The following is a 16,659-nucleotide window of genomic DNA, read 5'->3' on the forward strand; positions in this document are numbered from 1 at the left end:
CGCCGTACAAACTCCCGTATCTGCCTTTGATTTACTCACCAAATTCGTATCGTTGCCACCAGTCTCAGACTCGAGTGCAGTGTTCCGTCTTACCGACCACCAGAAGCTCGAATCCATTCTCGAGGATTTCTCGGTCTCTTGGGATGCCGGTGCAATCTCGGTCCTTCGCGACGCCAGTGGGCTCTCCCTCATGCAGGTTAACTTGGGCACGAGTCATTCAGCTTCACTCAACAGCAGAAAGCGGAAGAGGCTCATCGATGAGGATGCTGACTCTGCGGAGGAAGAAGAGGCACTGAAGAGCGCTGTTTCCCTGAAATCCAAACCCTCAGCCTCAGCCTCGTTGGGTAACCTAAGCAAAGACTTGCAAGAGATTTATGCACTCCTTCAGCAAGGAACGGCCCGACAGAAGTTACTATGTGAACAGGTGTGTTCATTTGTTGTGCTTCTCGAACAGTTTCTATATTTATCTTATGAAACAGCACCAGTCTGATGACGCCTTTGAACCAATTTGTCCGAATATCACAAAGGACGAATGCCTAAAGGCTAGGATGGCAGAACAGAGGTTGACCAGCAATTCTCAATCGACACCGTCGATATGCTCGCGTGTGCACTTCCGTCCACTGATTCGTGCCCATACCGATGTCACGCTCGGGCATTGTTCATATCTTAATACGTGCTATTCCGAACCCACTTACGCGCAGTCCCCATCGATACCACCATTCCCCTCTGCAAATACTCAACGCCATCCAGGAAGTGTCACTCTACCAAATGGCCTCGGAGCTGGAGGCCGCGGAAAAGAGAAAGCTCCTTGCCGATATTTACACTTCGAAGTAGACTGGGATGGAGGGGACGGCGAATTCATCCCTAAGAAACCCGTTGCCAAGAAGGTGCACAAACTCGGGATTGGTCTTGGACCAGGTGGAAAAGAGGGAGAACTGGTGAGCACTAGCCAATCTCGATTAGTGCGCTTTCCTCATGTAATTGTGCCTCAGCTTCCTCCACAGTGGTTGAATTGTGACCTCCGTCGGTTCGATTATTCCGTACTTGGCAAGTTTCATGTTATTATGGCCGATCCGCCTTGGGATATACACATGAGCGTCAGTATCACCTTAGTAAACTGATATTAGCAGTATTTTGACTTCTACTATTATTAGCTGCCTTATGGAACCATGACAGACGATGAGATGAAAGCCATGCCGATTCCAGCATTACAGGACGAAGGACTGCTGTTTCTCTGGGTCACTGGCCGAGCGATGGAGATTGGAAGAGAGTGTATGCGGGTATGGGGGTACTCAAGAGTAGATGAGGTAATCTGGGTAAAGACAAATCAGGTCTGTTGGATTTGCATCTAGTCTGTGCAAATGAAGCTTGACGCCTTCCTGTTCCCCAGCTTCAACGTGTTATTCGGACTGGCCGTACAGGTCACTGGCTTAATCACACCAAAGAGCACATGCTTGTGGGTGTCAAGACGAACTGCGATGAACACGGCAACCTCAAGTTTCCCTCATGGTGCAACCGTGGTCTTGACACCGATGTTATCGTATCGGAGGTTCGAGAAACATCTCGCAAACCTGACGAAGTGTACGGACTCATCGAACGGATGTGTCCCGGTGGGCGTAAGGTCGAGATCTTTGGGAGACGACACAATGCCCGTCCTGGATGGCTGACGCTTGGTAACCAATTGGGTGGCGACCAGATTTACGATGAGGATCTAAGGGAGCGGATCAAAGCCAGGTTTGCATAGGCTTCCATTGCATTAGACAGTCTTTACTGAGACGTAGTGTTAGATATCCCGAACGGCTGTCTGGGATGGGACCCCCTTCCTATATTCCCTCGTTACCACAGATGCCCTTGGCATAATAGCAAATTGGCGTAAAGGACAAGAACATGAGTCAAATAGGATATCGGTAATGCCTAGTGGATTGCACTGCTTGCGGCACGATGCGCAGATATCACCAAAACTTAACTTATCATGACAAAACTGTAGTATATCATTAGCTTCGTTTCATAGTCCGTCTTGGTATGCATGACTAAAGAGTAGGTAGTTAGAATCACTCTCCAACGCTCAAAGCTCTGTCTAGTAGTTACAATTATCAAATGTTCATGCTCAATCGTGATAAATGCGTGAATCGTAGTACCAGTCAAGAGAAATATTTATCGGAATCCACAGCCAAACAGATGTCATACCTATTTAGGCAACCCCACAAATCAAAACTTCCCCCAAACAGCGCGTGGTCCGTGCGCACACTCTCACAACTATAAAACCTTCGTCCCTCCAGTCCTTCCTGCTTTCTTTACCACTCTGGCCTTTTGGCTTAGATCAAGTGTAGTATCTGTTCTTAATAGTTTAACCACTATTATGAGAGCACCGCTCTCATTCTTGGTTATCTAATTTTTGCCGCCCCTGTTCCGCTGAGCTCTGCTTGCAACTCAGTGGACGCGATGACCTTGCTTTTGCACTACCGGCTTGTGTCGTCGGGGGATCCAACCCATCATATCTCTTCGCTGTGGTTCCTACTTTTTCACCAGATTGGTGGAAGATGGTCTCCAGCGAATGGATTTGATCTTTTTGATTTTTGGAATAATTTGGTAGAAATATGCAAATTGATTATTGGAAATGTGTGGTTGGTCATTTGTTTTATAAATTCATGAGAATTGAAAGTTTGATAACATAAGATGTGATCAGAGTTTTGAATCAGTTGGAATACATTTGCAAGCCATGTAGACCTCTGGTAATATTGTTTGAAGCAAAGTATGAATAGTTTTGTGCATGTTCAAACAGGATCAAATAATATACATAAGTTCAAGGACATACTCAGTCAATTGGCATTTTTATGTCAGTCAGAATAACCATTTTTACAGTAACATTTTCTCATTTCAAAGTGCTCAGTCAGTAAAATCTGCAGAAGACATGCTTGCACAAAATTGGTTCACTTTCCACTAGTGAGAAGTTGATGCACAAACACCAGAGGACCAGCAGTTGGCGTCAGTCGAGTGGCTAGAGCAGCTGCAAAGAGCAACACGCACATCGCGAGTATCCGCGCACGCGTCCTCGAGAACAAACCCGTTGGTCTGTCCGGATGCGGTGGCAAGCGTGGTATCAGAAGGCGTTTTAATACCTTCAACTTTTCGAGTGTGTATGGTGGATAACGGTTGCCCATGATGAGTTCCAGCCTGTGTCGATGAGTTTAGCGCGGATAATAAGTTGATATAACACGCTGACTTACATTTTCGGAGAGTCGATTGTTGAACGGAAATGTGTGAAGGTGTCGAAGCCCCACTTCCCGGTGTGTTGGCCATCTAGACGTTTACGTTCGTTCAGTCAAACACAGTCAACAGAATCAACCGATTAGAGGACATACAGCCGCTTTCGCCCACACCCCCGAAAGGAAGGCCTTCAACTAATAAGATAGGAAGCAGCGGGTTATGAAGTAATGTCATCAGTATCGTTGCTCTTCACTCACTGGCTGTCTGCATCATTAGATCGTTGCTTAACGCGGCTCCACTCTGAGTATTATCGAAAACTAGGAAACGAGGCTGAGGTCAGACATGACGCTTGTATGCAGAAATTGTTGCAGTCTCACCCTTCTTCTTTGTCGCTGCATTGGGCGTGAAAACGTGCAATGCCAACGGATGGTCCCTTTAAACACATGATATCAATTTCGCGACGTCGCTTTCATGAAAATGTCCTACCGAGCGTTCACAAGTGAAATCGCTTCGTCGATGTCCTTCACAGGTAGAATCGGGATGACAGGCCCGAAGATTTCCTGTCCCATAAGCATGTCCTCTGGGGAAACGTTCTTGACGACCGTCGGAGCGATGTATTTCTGCGCCTCGTCTGTCTCACCGCCAATGACGATCTCACCCTTAGTATCATCCAACATACCCTTCACACGCTTGAAGTGAACGTCGTTGACCATCCGTGCGTAGGAATCTGATTTCAAGGCGCCATCTGGGTAGAATGACTTTAACCTAAATAAATTGTGGAGACTGGTCAGGCCGAATCCTTAAAGCGTCGCAAGTGGACTGCTTACACCTTAGCGAACTCATCGACCAGTTTATCTTGTGCCTCAGCAGGAATAAGGATATAGTCAGGAGCGATGCACGTCTATGAAGAATACTTATGAGCGGTAAAATGAGCGTTCGGGTGACTAACGCTTACCTGGCCAGAGTTACAGAAGCGTGCCCAAGCAATTCGTTTAGCTGCTAAAGCCAAGTCATACTTCGGGTCCATGATGACAGGGTTCTTGCCTGCAATGCGCACAATAAGGCAACAGTACATACAACTTATGCGTATATAAGTATCTACATACCTCCAAGCTACATGTTTCAGTTAATAAGTACACAACGAAGGAATCCAGTGTGCGACTACTCACTTCGAGAGTTACCGGTGTCAAGTTCTTTGCGGCGGCTGCCGCGATTATGCGAGCCACTTTTGCTCCACCTCCATGCAATGTCAACGGGAGTGAGCTTTTAGGATCATGGCGTCAGCTTACCGGTATACAAGACTAAACGTCACGCAGATCAGCATACATTCTAAGTTCATGAAGTAGGACAAGGACGTACTGTGATCCCATTTTAACTCAAGGAGCTATGCAATCGTCAACGCCCACCATCGTTAAATGATAAAACCCAGATTACTTACCTTCGTCATCTCGGGAACTGAACCATTGACGACGCGATACAAACTTTGGTCGAGATATTTTGGAATTAGCTCTGCCAACAAAGCTGCAGTAGCCGGAGAGGCCTCCGACGGTTTAACAACGACGGCACATCCTGCCGCAATGGCAGCGGACTATCGAATATTTAGCTAGGCTCGTAATGACTACCGGGTCAAGAATTACCAAGGGTCCGAGAGTGAGCCAAGTTGGGTAGTTGAATGCCCTATAAAATAAGCTATATAAAAATGAAACCATGCCATCAGGATGAAAGGGTAATACCCGATGATGAGAACAACGCCTTTCGGTTCCTTGCGAATTGTTGGACGGAGAAGAAAAGTATCCGCACGGAAAGGCGCCCGTTCGTCTTTCGCCCATTTCGCAACTTTGTTGTAGGCTTCCGTCGCGTCGGTCATGCAAAGTGCGAGTTCATGTCTGACGCATTATAATATTAGTTTGAATGTTAAACACAATACGATGATAGACCCACGTCAGGGCTTCAAGAGTAGGTTTGTTCAAGTCTTGCTTTAGCGCATCTTGGAATCTCTCCAGGTTTTCCTTCACCATATACGCCAGTTTGGCCAAATGTTGCTTGCGGAACGCGATAGACCTTGTCTTTCGTTTGGCAAACTCGGTCTTCAAGCTCGCATAGATCTGACGAAGGAAGTTGATAGTTATTGTCTTTCGCCTTAGAAACGCGACTGCCAAAATGCTCTTATGATTTACGTACCGACTCGATCTCCTCCAACGAGTTGTACTTGAGTTCAACTTCGACTTTACTCATGTTGTATCGCAGCAAGGAAGCGCGTCGCGTTTAGTTGTGAGCAGGGGAGAGAACAAGGTTGCTCGCTCATCGGACGCGTTATAAGGATGAGCAGGTGACGCAGCTCGGTAGAAGTTTTCAAGCTTCCAAATCTCGTGAGAAAGCATATTTGAAGAGCATGCATATGAATTCAAGTTTCTGTCGATCGTCAAGTCTAACAGTTCCCGTGATGGAAACTGCTAAATATAAGAACTTGAAGATCATCATTTCTGTCAACCATACAGGGTCAAGCTCTCTTGGTTCGATTTCGCACGCACCAGGTTACGGTCAAGTAAAGCAAAATCATGCGCTTCTAGCACCAATATCATGAGATTTTCTAGTGTGAACCATTATGCTGCTCTTGTTGATCTGTCCCAATATTCTGTTTCCGGATCACGCATCTGACAAACGATAGTATCTTACCCCTCAGTGCCCCATTTGTCCCTGTGTAACATCCGTCAAATTTAGCTTTTACATAGGCATTAGTATTGTGATCGCCCCAATTAGTAGTGACATGTACCAGATATCTGCTGAGGATGATAGGAGACAGTTATTTCATTAGGCAATTCGATACAGAGAACCTGACAAAATAGGAAACAAGTCACTACAGTACCTATTCAACTATTACTGCACTACTGCAAGCTAGAAAGTGGAATACAAGTGCCTTTGGCCGGTCCCTGTGACACAATATAAAATTGCACAGTAGGTCTTACTTTGAACCAAAAGAAACAAACGGGAGTCCATGCATGAATTCCAGAGCACCAGAGGCTGATATGGACCGAGTAGCAAGGGCAGCTCCAAGAACCAGTGCGGAAGTAATCAACACTCGGGCTTTTGTACTCGACAAGAGACTAGGTGACTCGCCAACACGTGGCGGCACACCTGGGAACATGACCATCATCAATGACTTAAGCTTTTCTTGAGTATACGGTGGATAGCGGCTGCCCAGGAGCCATTCCATTCTGCCAACGGTTATCAGCTAAATCCTGTGAGATAGACAATCAAATGAACTAACATAAGAGGAGATTCTGCTGAGGCTCTGAAATGAGTAAACGTGTCAAAGCCCCACTTTCCTCCGTTTTGACCGTCTACAAGACGCATTTAGATACGGACAATCTGAGATTTACACAAGAAATCTTACATCCACTTTCACCAACACCTCCGAAAGGAAGACCTTCAGCTGGAAGATTTGACAAAGGTGAAGATGTATTAAATATTAGAGATAATCATCACTTACCAGCTCCTTGCAGAAGCAAATCATTACAAAGAGCGCCTCCACTCCGAGTGGTGTCAAAGACTTCGAGAGGGTTAGTACAATCGTGGTAAACAAAGAGAAGGCGTTTGAATGACTCACCTCGCTTCTTCAACGCTGCGTCGTTTGTGAATAAATACAGAGACAGTGGGCGATCGCTACCGTATGGATCAATGCCAAGTTAAAATATATCACCACCAGAAACAACCGACCGTGCATTGACGAAAGCAATCGCCTTGTCGACATTCTTCACGGGGACAATTGCGAGCACAGGTCCAAAGATCTCTTGGCTCATCAGCGCGTCCTCCGGAGAAACGTTCTTCACAATTGTCGGGGCAATAAACTTCTCAGATTCGACTGTCTGTCCACCGATCACGATCTCGCCCTTCGTTTCGTCCAGTAATCCTTTGATACGCTTGAAGTGCGCATTAGTAACAATCCTCGCGAAGGAGTTTGATTTCAATGCTCCGTCCGGATAGAACGACTTCAGTCTAATTCAAATACGATTCAGATTTATCTTCCAAATAATAGTTCAAAGATAACTTACACTTTGGTGAGCTCTGCCACGAACTTATCCTGGTACTCAGCAGGAATAAGCACATAGTCAGGGCACACGCATATCTTAAAACATTCGTTTAAGAATCGATCTGATGTTCCCAAACATGAGATTCGCACCTGCCCAGCATTAGTGAATCGTCCCCAGGCAATTCGTTTCGCTGCCAAAGCTAGGTCAAATCTGGGGTCGACAATGACAGGATTTTTGCCTATGCGATTTCTCGTCAGTCATCATCCCATCTACATGTTCTGAATGTTGTACCTCCAAGCTGCAACGGTATTAACCAGTTGACTAGAGATAAACAAGAAAATCTACTCACCTCAAGAGTCAAGGGCGTAAGGTGTATAGCCGCCGCTGCTGCGACAATACGGGCAACTTTGCTGCCACCTTTCCGCACATCAGGAAAGTCAAACTTAGGTATCATAGACACTAGACATACCAGTATACATTACTAAGCGGGAGATAGGTCAGTGGAACGGTCGATCATCCTGGTTCAACAAAAGACTCACTGTGGTCCCATTTAAGCGCGAGCAACTTAATGAATGAAAATATCAGATACTATAATCATGGTTAAAACCACTGTTCGCCCATACCTTTGTCATCTCAGGAACCGCTCCATTGACTACGGCGTACAAACTCGGATCGAGGTATTTTGGAACCAGTTCTGCTATTAATGCCGCTACAGCAGGCGCAGACTCCGACGGCTTTATGACACAAGCATTTCCAGCTGCAATGGCACTTGCCTACATGACGTCAACCGACCATCCAGAAAAAACACGAACGTGAATACCATATGTCCAAGAGTGAGCCGCACAGGGAAGTTGAACGCCCTTAGAACAGCCTGGTTTAGCTACCAGATCATGGCTTTTCGATCGGGATGACGTACCCAATGATGAGAACAGCACCTTTCGGTTCCTTGCGGATCTTAGGTCGCAGTGCAAGTGCGTCCAAGCTGAACGGGGTCTTGCTGTCTGCAGCCCATTTCTCGACCTTATTATACGCCTCCAAAGCGTCTTTTAACGTTACACCTATTTCCGTTCTATCGTGAAAATACTTCAGTTTGACCGCTTGACTTAGTGCAGTCAGCTGGATGACGTACATGATAGCCTCGAGAGCAGGCTTGCCCAAATCATGCGACAAAGCTTCTTCGAATCTTTGCTGATTGTCTTTCACCAAATAGGCCAGTTGAGAAAGCTGCTGCTTGCGGAACTCGATGGACCTGGTCCTCCATTTCAGAAACTCAGCTGACAGTCTCGCATAAATCTACAAAGAGGGGGTGAGTGAGGGAGGCCCAACACAAGAAGGAATGCTTACCGAGTCAATCTCCTGCAAAGGAGTATACCTAAGTTCACCAGACGACATTGTAGCCTTTGTAGGTGCTGGGTAAGAGACAAGTTCTGTCTTGTTGCTCAGACCCTAGTTAATGGACGTCAAAGAGCAAGAAGTCGAGTGACGCAAACTATAAAAGAGAAGTCTGATGCACTGAAACATCCTGGCACGAGACGGGGAAGCGCCCACTTTATAGATTTGCGGAAGGCTTCATTCTAGCGAGCATGCCGAGGCCGAGCGCATCACGAGCATCCATCGTATGGAGAGGTTCCTAATGGATTTACATCACCTAATCATGCCTACACGAAGGATGAAGCGGACAAGGCAATAAGTTCGTTCCGATATTTTTCTTGTGTCCAAGACCATCGTGCTTCTCTCGTGACCTAAATTTACCAGATAAAGAAGAATACTCTCGTCAAACGTCGGGTAATCGCATGTTACATAGTTTAGCTTACGCTGCGAATATCAAGTCCTTATGATGAGCTGGTGCGTGCCCGAAAGCGAACTTGATCATATTGAAAGAGAGCTATTTTATAGAGCGCTACAGTAACAAGGGAAAGGACAGAAGTGAAGGGTACAAGGATTGTGGACCCTTTCTGTTTACACAGCCAAAACAAAAAGTCTGCCAAAACTTCCACCATACTGCATTCATTCACCCAAATCACTGCAAAATCGCACCAGCCGGAATCAATTGCCCTTGAACGGGAGGTACGGAAGTCGATGCACGATCTCCAACGCGTCGTTGGCCGAAATGAACTGAGTAGCAAGGGCAGCTCCGAGGAGCAGAACAGACGTGAGAAGCAGTTTCACGCCAGAACACGACAGGAAGCCCCTTGACTCGCCAACTCGTGGCGGTAAACGCGGAAGCATGAATCCCATCATTGCCTTGAGCTTCTTGGGAGTGTACGGTGGGTAGCGACTGCTCATGACGAGCTCCACTCTGCAAACCAAGCCAATCAGTAAGGGTCTGATTATATATATCTAATATGACTAACATTGAAGGTGACTCTGCTGTTGAGCGGAAGTGTGTAAAAGTCTCGAATCCCCACTTTCCTCTGTGTTGACCGTCTACGAGGCCTATTCAGATATGGACAGCCTGAAGATTCATAGAGGAACTTACAGCCACTCTCTCCAACACCTCCGAAAGGAAGATCCTCGACTGTGTTGTTCAGAAGGTCAAATAATCATTGGCGACAACAGGAGCGATTTTCACGTACCAGATCCTTGCAAAAGCACGTCATTGCAAAGGGCGGAGCCACTTCGCGTGTTGTCGAAAACTATGAAGAACTCAGTACATCTGCAAATACGGGAGAAAGCTCAGCGACAAACTTTTCTTTTTTAACTTTTCATCATTCGTAAACACGTGCAAGACCAGTGGGTGATCGCTAATAAACGAATTAATGCTAATATTATTCGAATAAGTGGCAGAAACAACTAACCGTGCATTGACGAAAGCAATCGCTTCATCAATACTTCTCACAGGAACGAGTGCAATTACTGGCCCAAAGATCTCTTGACCCATAAGCGCGTCCTCTCCTGAAACGTTCTTCACGATCGTCGGGGCGATAAACTTCTGAGACTCGACCGTCTGTCCACCAATAACAATTTCGCCCTTTGTTTCGTCTAGCATTCCTTTAATGCGCTTGAAATGCACATTGGAGATAATCCTCGCGAATGAGTTTGATTTAAGAGCACCGTCTGGGTAGAACGACTTTAGTCTAATTATTTATAGATCAGACTGGCTGGATAAAGGCTGAAAAAGGGACGAAAACGTACACTTTCGCAAACTCGGCGACCAGTTTGTCTTGTAACTCGACAGGGACCAGTATATAATCGGGAGCAGCGCATACCTTGAAGAAATCAATGAGAAATCAACTCAGGCTTCCGGATCTATGATACTCACCTGCCCAGCATTGGTCAAGCGTCCCCAGGCAATGCGTTTTGCTGCTAACGCCAAGTCATATCTAGAGTCAATAATGACAGGATTCTTGCCTATGCAGAAATTCGTTAGTTATTGGCGCATCGCAAGTTCTGAGTGATGTACCTCCGAGCTGGAATGTTATGGTCAGACGAAGGAACGGGGAAACATAAATGTTTCCTCACCTCTAGAGTCAAGGGAGTAAGATGCTTTGCCGCCGCCGTTGCGACGATACGCCCAACTTTCCCACCACCTTAACGTTACGCAGCGTCAACGAGGCAAAATTAGGATGGCTAAAATTTTCAACATACCAGTATACATAACTAGATAGTCCGCGTATTAGTCCACGCATCAACTATGCGAAATCATAAGAAGACGTACTGTGATCCCATTTTAACTCAAGCAACTGAACGAAGAAGTTAATTATCGTGTCACAATGAAATTTATTGTCCTTGCTTACCTTTGTCATTTCAGCAACCGCTCCATTGACTACGGCGTACAGACTGGGGTCGAGGTATTTTGGAACCAGTTCTGCCACCAATGCTGCCACGGCGGGTGCAGACTCTGAGGGTTTGAGGACTATAGCATTTCCAGCTGCAATCGCGCCAGCCTGTACAACATCAGTCGATTGCATAAAGATTGTTTGAAAGAGCATACCATAAGGCCAAGAGTGAGCCAGACCGGGAAGTTGTATGCCCTTAGAATTCAATCAAGTCAGTAGCCGTATCATAGTATTTCAATCGAAATAGCATACCCAATGATAAGAACCACACCCTTTGGTTCTTTACGGATTTTAGGTCGCAGAATGCATGTATCCAGGCGAAACGGAGGTTTGCCGTCAGCAGCCCAGGTTTCGACCTTATTGTATGCCTCCACGGCGTCTCTTATGGTCATACCAACCTCAGCCCTTTCGTGGAAACACATCAGTCTTCTCATTCAAGTTTTAAAAAGTATAAGTGAATGACGTACACCATAGCCTCGAGAGTAGGCTTGCCCAAATCATGCGAAAGAGCTTCCCGAATCCTTTCCTGATTATCTTCCACCATGTATACTAGTTGAGATAGCTGCTGCTTGCGGAACTCGATGGACCTGGTCCTCCATTTCAGGAACTCAGACGACAGTTTTGCATGGATCTAAGAAAAGACGATGATGTACAAGTTGAACATACAGGATCAATTTTAGTCTAGCACGATGACTTACTGACTCGATCTCCTGCAACGAGGTGTACTTCAGTTCGCCAGACGTCATTTTTGAGTATCAGAGACCAAATATGTCGCGTCCTGATTTCTACTTCCAAAATCGGCGAGAAAAGACTTTATGAGAGTCGTAGTCGGTTAAAGTTATGTTTGTTAATGTTATTTCCTAACTCCTCAGTCGACCAATGTCAAACAGTAGGAATACGTTGAACAATTCGAGCAGGCCCAAGGAAGTTCGACTGGTCGTTCAAGCAGCTCGCAGAGTGCGATTCTGGGTGTTTTGATAGGGGAAGCTGGCGTGTACATCTTTATGAATGCTAGAAGACCTTGAGCGTCCTTTGGGGAAGGGAACAAGCCGAGCGGTCAGAAGTGATGACGTTCCTCGCCCACTCGATCTATTTTCGCCAAATAAGGTCAGCGCGATCCTCAGCTCAGCATCGTTTCAAGTTTCAACCGCTGGTTACTCCGGTACACGCGCAATATAGCAAACCATGGCCAACATATTTATACTCAGGATACGCATTTCAACTTCTATAGAGGTCTTTTCCACTCACTATGAATGCTCTATCCTAGTTTATCTCCAGTGATTATGTTTCAACTTTCGTCTCTGATACCAGTAAGACCTAGGAAACCTTCTGTTTGACATCAATAACGACCTTTGCCGATTCCCTTGGATGCCGTTGTGTATGGGGGTAGCCTGTGCTTCACATTACCCGTGCCCCAACGCTATCGCGAGGTTGAGCACGTAATTTCATCTTTTAGATACCCTGTTCAAATCTTACCCACATTTTTGAAATAGCCGGAGGAAGTGTGGTCGTAAGCGTCGCAACGCTGTCTGAGCCTTCAGGGTAGACCATATCTAACGGAGACAACGTATAATCCCGTCCAATCAGAAATAAACCCGTACTTTCCAGACTCCTCTTTATCAGGTAGCACCTTTTGCATTGCATTATTATCGACTGCATATTCTTCAATGTTCATAATACAAAGAAGCGTAAGCATACACATAGTAAAGAACATTTCGTTCAATGCAAGATTTTCGCGTTTCCCTTCAGCCTGAATCATTCGAACTGACAGACATAGAGGAATCAGACGACCTGCTGCGGCTCCGCGCACGTCTCTGCGGAGGTGGTGGTGGCGAACGCGATAAGCTCACACTCGCTGCACGCTTGCGGCCTCGAGGACTAGGAGGGTCATGAGAACGTGACGGGGATCTCGACACTGGCGACTCCGTTCTTGACTTTGAGCGCCCGCGTCCACGGGAACGGCGGGGAGGCGGGCTCCGACTTGAGCTGCGGCTGAGACTACGGCGAGGGCTTCGGCCGTCCGAGCGTCCGCGTCGAACTGGACGACGAGGTGGGGATGCCGAGCGATCCGGCGATATCGAATGAGATGCTGCACGTCCACGACGGACTGGCGGAGAGACAGAACGAGACGAGGGTCGTCCACGGCGCGCCGGCGGTGGAGAACGCGAGAAAGATTGTCGGTGTGGTGGTGGAGAACGGCGTGAACCATACCCATCCCGTTCGCGCGCGGGAGGATCGCGGCGAGGAGGGCTTCGACTTCGGCTTGAACGACGATACGAGTCTCTTCCACCTCCGCGTGGCGGGCCCGGAGGTGGAGGCATACGTTCCCTGTCTCTGTCACGTACATCCCTGTTGCGTTCACGATCACGGAATTCACGCTCTCGCTCCATCTCCCGCATCTTTCTCATCCTGTCTTCCTCTCGACGACGAATGCGATCCCGCTCCTTTCGCTCTGCATCCCATTTTTCCTTTTGTGCCTCATAACGCGCACGTTCTTCTTCTCGACGACGCTCACGCTCCTCGCGCTCCACCAAACGTTTCATACGGTTTTCTTCCTGCTTTTCCCTGTCAAAGGCATCGCCTTCTGAGTAGTCCTGTCGTGTGCCCAGAGCGCGAGCCATTTTATCGAGTTCTGTTTTCTTAGCCGCAGCAAGCCCATGTGTATCAGATGCTTTGAGTGCCTTGACATTTGTGACCGCGCTGCTAGCGAGGTTAGCAAGCAGCTTTTGACGAAGAGCGTCGACTTCTTCCTCAATTTTTTCCTCATCAACCCTATTGATTAACTAGTTAATAATATTGTTAGTTAACGAATATCTGTACGTACTCTTTGTCCTCCAACTGAAGCCTCAGCTCCAAGCACTTGACCTCGACCTGTCGCTTTCGTTCGTGCTCAAGGATTCCTTCGTCTGGCTCACGATGCTTCGGAGGAGCAATGTCCCAAGCAGCCGCACGTTCTTCCGCAGTCTCGTACCGTCGCATGGTGGCCATATTGCGCATGACATACCCATTGGTACCGCTGGTGTTTAACGAGCGTCAATCAGTACGACGACTTCTCAACTGTGAAAAATAGAAGCCTACCTGCCACGCGGGGTCGTGAGTCCGATCCCGTTGTACATTTTGTCTTTAATTGATGTGTTTTTGAGAGGTCAAGGTGTTTGAGAGACCACGGACGAGCAATACTCGACGATGGCGGTTGAAGAGAGCGAATGGCTATGACACCCGAGTCTTGTTCATCACATGGCGCACGTGACTCTGGCGCGTTATCGAAGACGCGGATTTACTGCTTGCATTGAACTTCCGCCGAACCATAGTCAACATCTTGAATGGCACAGAAAACAGCTATTGACGCCGCCATACAAGCAAATAAGGATCATCAATATGCCCTCAAAGTGTACATTGAGCGTCTTGAAAATGAGCTCAAGACCATTGATAAGATGATCGTCAGTGCTTTATCCCACTTGTGCTTTCGAGAGTTCCTCTAACTTACTCGACCAAGTCAGCTATAGATTCCGACGATGATGATACAGAAGACATACCTGACAATGGAATAGTCTATGTTGAGGGTGCTACAAAGCCTGTGTCGGTAGTGTTGCCAAAGTTCCTTCTATCCGAAGAGTCTCCTTTCGCAGAAGATGCCCAGTGGCGGAAACGCTATGAAGAATACACGACTGTGAACCAGAGTCAGGAACTATTAATTTTTTCTAATATACTTGCTTAATTGTGGTTAGTGAAGACCAAGGAGCATGAGGCATTGCGGGAGGCCGTTCGGATCGAGAACATGAGGATGCTGACTCTGAACGCACAGAGCCGGTGAGTAATTCATTTCTATGCACTCTGCACCCGAGGCACTGATTCTTGTTTGCGTAGAAATCAGCATGTCGATCTTAAAGCATTTCCACCCGAGTATTTTGAACAGAATACAGAAGGGATTGATTGGCGGCGAGTTTCTGTCAAGGTGCCTATTTCGCCTGATATCTGTATCGTCTTGGTCTATAAGGCCTTTATGTTTATCGATAGATGAGCTCTTTACTTCCGAGTTCCTCACTTCGGACGCCTCTCGAGTGCAAAATACGCTGGCTCGGTCATTTACATCCCTCAATAAACCACGGCAGTTGGACTCCCGAAGAGATTCGGAAATTGAAGGACATCATTGTTGAGGAAGAAAATAGGAACGCGCCAATAAATTGGACCGGCATTGCAAAAAAGCTAGAGGTAATCTTATGCCTTCACCCTCATGTACAGCGACCGACGAAGCACCAATTTTCAGACGAATCGGACGCCTCTTGACTGTATGCGGCACGGCATGGCACGCAGGGTCCACACGTGGAGTCCAGAAGCAGACCGGAGACTGCTCGAAGCAGTGGAGCTATACGGACAGAACAACTGGCAGCTAGGTACGTTCTGTGGTCTACTTCAACACGTAAGTATCAGAACTAACTATGTACCCTCCTCTTTTCTAGTCGCCATGACTGTATCCGAAGACGCAACAGCTCATCAATGTCAAAAGCGCTATCTCGATGCCCTAGATCCTTCCTTAAAATTTGGACCCTGGACACCAGAAGAGGATGATCAGCTGCGACGAGCTATCGCTGCATTCACCGGAACGCCTCTAGCCTCAATTTCAAGTACTGAGAACACTGCTACTGCCGCACCGACGAAGCAAACAATTCCTTGGCAGGATGTCGCGCTTTTCGTACCTGGACGTACGAATAATCAGTGTCGTGAACATTACCAGGATACGATTTTGAAGTCTACCAAGAGGAAAAGAAAGGTAAAGACGAATAAGGCCACTTCGAAAGGGAAGGAAAAAGTGAGCGCAGTAGGGGATGCAGACGAGGCGGAGGAAGATAGTGAGTCGAATGCAACTGAGGCTGTTGAATCTACCGAGATGGGGAATGGGAGGAGAGAGAAGTCGGTGTCAACGACGGGACCACGAACGAAGAAGATGGGTGGAAAAGACAGACAGAAAGCTGATGGGATCCGTACAACGGTCGATTCTGAGGTCAACGCAGAGTCGGAAGAAACACAACAACCAGATAGTCCTTCGTCTCGTTCACGACCACGCAAGAAAGCAGACTCCATTATCAAACAGACGAACGTCCCGGAATATGTCGAGCCGAATGCACACTCGGAAGCATCTAATGACGCACATACACCCGACTCAGAGCCAACTAAGAGGAAGGGGAAAGCTGCTGCAAAACGAAAAACATCACCGCTAGTCAATGCTGAAGTCTTCGATCAGCACATCATTGACGGTAGTGACTATACCGTTGACTCTACCGCCGAAGGACAACTTCCTGTCGCAGAGCCAGTCAGCAAGAAGCGGAAGACAGCAGGACGGCCTAAGAAAAGGGGAACAAGTTCGGAAGGAACGACATTACACGCTGAGTCGCATGCTGGGTCTAATGATTCGGTACCGTCAACCGCGTCTGAAGTGCCTCCTATACAAGGTGAAGATACAGCAAGCTCGGGAAGACGGAGGAGTACAAGGCTTTCGAGTGGCAAGGCTTAATGTTTGGTCATTTTATTCCGTCTTACTATTTCTTTTTCTTGACGGATGGATGGATACATGTATTATAACCATTTCAGGATTTTGTTTCTTATGATTTTCATCATAACATCATAAAATGTATTTTTTGGAA

General features: G+C 47.0%; 6 protein-coding genes across 6 annotated transcripts; 2 read left to right on the forward strand and 4 right to left on the reverse strand.

Moving 5' to 3' along the window:
• Positions 1–470: 470 nt before the first annotated feature.
• Positions 471–1,744, forward strand: FOMMEDRAFT_90465 (MT-A70-domain-containing protein; the record flags this gene model as incomplete). The annotated part of the gene is made up of 4 exons (XM_007268234.1): positions 471–875; positions 993–1,097; positions 1,155–1,331; positions 1,391–1,744. The coding sequence occupies 4 exons, from the start codon at positions 471–473 to the stop codon at positions 1,742–1,744; spliced, it is 1,041 nt and encodes a 346-aa protein (XP_007268296.1).
• A 1,100-nt stretch (positions 1,745–2,844) lies between these two features.
• FOMMEDRAFT_21482 (aldehyde dehydrogenase) lies at positions 2,845–5,476 on the reverse strand. Its single transcript, XM_007268235.1, has 16 exons — positions 5,389–5,476; positions 5,149–5,312; positions 4,941–5,093; positions 4,845–4,884; positions 4,646–4,795; positions 4,567–4,591; positions 4,497–4,508; positions 4,377–4,444; positions 4,163–4,258; positions 4,035–4,108; positions 3,694–3,972; positions 3,585–3,640; positions 3,465–3,524; positions 3,363–3,401; positions 3,228–3,300; positions 2,845–3,174 (listed from the first exon to the last, which is right to left on the reverse strand). Exons 1-16 carry the CDS (start codon positions 5,440–5,442, stop codon positions 2,931–2,933), a joined length of 1,587 nt encoding a protein of 528 aa, XP_007268297.1. The 5' UTR covers positions 5,443–5,476; the 3' UTR covers positions 2,845–2,930.
• Positions 5,477–6,009: 533 nt separating this feature from the next.
• On the reverse strand, positions 6,010–8,729 carry FOMMEDRAFT_169226 (NAD-aldehyde dehydrogenase). The gene is made up of 17 exons (XM_007268236.1): positions 8,583–8,729; positions 8,368–8,531; positions 8,155–8,307; positions 8,059–8,098; positions 7,862–8,011; positions 7,778–7,802; positions 7,708–7,719; positions 7,588–7,655; positions 7,530–7,536; positions 7,388–7,476; positions 7,260–7,333; positions 6,925–7,203; positions 6,815–6,870; positions 6,698–6,757; positions 6,602–6,640; positions 6,476–6,548; positions 6,010–6,422 (listed from the first exon to the last, which is right to left on the reverse strand). The coding sequence occupies exons 1-17, from the start codon at positions 8,628–8,630 to the stop codon at positions 6,170–6,172; spliced, it is 1,590 nt and encodes a 529-aa protein (XP_007268298.1). The 5' UTR covers positions 8,631–8,729; the 3' UTR covers positions 6,010–6,169.
• Positions 8,730–9,105: 376 nt separating this feature from the next.
• On the reverse strand, positions 9,106–11,949 carry FOMMEDRAFT_147683 (aldehyde dehydrogenase). The gene is made up of 17 exons (XM_007268237.1): positions 11,716–11,949; positions 11,485–11,648; positions 11,270–11,422; positions 11,173–11,212; positions 10,976–11,125; positions 10,897–10,921; positions 10,827–10,838; positions 10,701–10,768; positions 10,642–10,648; positions 10,501–10,589; positions 10,374–10,447; positions 10,037–10,315; positions 9,927–9,982; positions 9,815–9,874; positions 9,718–9,756; positions 9,593–9,665; positions 9,106–9,537 (listed from the first exon to the last, which is right to left on the reverse strand). Exons 1-17 carry the CDS (start codon positions 11,761–11,763, stop codon positions 9,285–9,287), a joined length of 1,590 nt encoding a protein of 529 aa, XP_007268299.1. The 5' UTR covers positions 11,764–11,949; the 3' UTR covers positions 9,106–9,284.
• Positions 11,950–12,643: 694 nt separating this feature from the next.
• Positions 12,644–14,165, reverse strand: FOMMEDRAFT_125618 (cwf21-domain-containing protein). The gene is made up of 3 exons (XM_007268238.1): positions 14,096–14,165; positions 13,842–14,033; positions 12,644–13,789 (listed from the first exon to the last, which is right to left on the reverse strand). Exons 1-3 carry the CDS (start codon positions 14,131–14,133, stop codon positions 12,763–12,765), a joined length of 1,257 nt encoding a protein of 418 aa, XP_007268300.1. The 5' UTR covers positions 14,134–14,165; the 3' UTR covers positions 12,644–12,762.
• A 175-nt stretch (positions 14,166–14,340) lies between these two features.
• Positions 14,341–16,529, forward strand: FOMMEDRAFT_29808 (uncharacterized protein; the record flags this gene model as incomplete). The annotated part of the gene is made up of 7 exons (XM_007268239.1): positions 14,341–14,457; positions 14,514–14,697; positions 14,746–14,827; positions 14,885–14,972; positions 15,035–15,229; positions 15,285–15,411; positions 15,478–16,529. The coding sequence occupies 7 exons, from the start codon at positions 14,341–14,343 to the stop codon at positions 16,527–16,529; spliced, it is 1,845 nt and encodes a 614-aa protein (XP_007268301.1).
• Positions 16,530–16,659: the final 130 nt, after the last annotated feature.

Source organism: Fomitiporia mediterranea (genome assembly GCF_000271605.1).
Source record: "Fomitiporia mediterranea MF3/22 unplaced genomic scaffold FOMMEscaffold_8, whole genome shotgun sequence".
Classification (NCBI taxonomy): Eukaryota; Fungi; Basidiomycota; class Agaricomycetes; order Hymenochaetales; family Hymenochaetaceae; genus Fomitiporia; species Fomitiporia mediterranea.

Excerpts from the sequence above, each read along its gene's own strand:
- FOMMEDRAFT_21482 (XM_007268235.1), bottom strand. The coding sequence starts at position 5,442 with ATGAGTAAAGTCGAAGTTGAACTCAAGTACAACTCGTTGGAGGAGATC. Across the intron at positions 4,592-4,645 it reads CAGTTCCCGAGATGACGAAG|CTCCTTGAGTTAAAATGGGA; the intron begins GTAAGTAATCTG and ends ACGATTGCATAG. Across the intron at positions 3,402-3,464 it reads TCTAATGATGCAGACAGCCA|TTGAAGGCCTTCCTTTCGGG; the intron begins GTGAGTGAAGAG and ends CTATCTTATTAG.
- FOMMEDRAFT_169226 (XM_007268236.1), bottom strand. The coding sequence starts at position 8,630 with ATGTCGTCTGGTGAACTTAGGTATACTCCTTTGCAGGAGATTGACTCG. Across the intron at positions 8,012-8,058 it reads GGCTCACTCTTGGACATATG|GCAAGTGCCATTGCAGCTGG; the intron begins GTATTCACGTTC and ends GACGTCATGTAG. Across the intron at positions 6,423-6,475 it reads TCAGCAGAATCTCCTCTTAT|AATGGAATGGCTCCTGGGCA; the intron begins GTTAGTTCATTT and ends AACCGTTGGCAG.
- FOMMEDRAFT_147683 (XM_007268237.1), bottom strand. The coding sequence starts at position 11,763 with ATGACGTCTGGCGAACTGAAGTACACCTCGTTGCAGGAGATCGAGTCA. Across the intron at positions 10,316-10,373 it reads GTCGCCGAGTTTGCGAAAGT|ACTAAAGTCGTTCTACCCAG; the intron begins GTACGTTTTCGT and ends ATAAATAATTAG. Across the intron at positions 9,666-9,717 it reads AGGTGTTGGAGAGAGTGGCT|ACGGTCAACACAGAGGAAAG; the intron begins GTAAGTTCCTCT and ends TAGGCCTCGTAG.
- FOMMEDRAFT_125618 (XM_007268238.1), bottom strand. The coding sequence starts at position 14,133 with ATGTACAACGGGATCGGACTCACGACCCCGCGTGGCAG. Across the intron at positions 14,034-14,095 it reads CTCACGACCCCGCGTGGCAG|CGGTACCAATGGGTATGTCA; the intron begins GTAGGCTTCTAT and ends GTTAAACACCAG. Across the intron at positions 13,790-13,841 it reads CTTCAGTTGGAGGACAAAGA|GGTTGATGAGGAAAAAATTG; the intron begins GTACGTACAGAT and ends GTTAATCAATAG.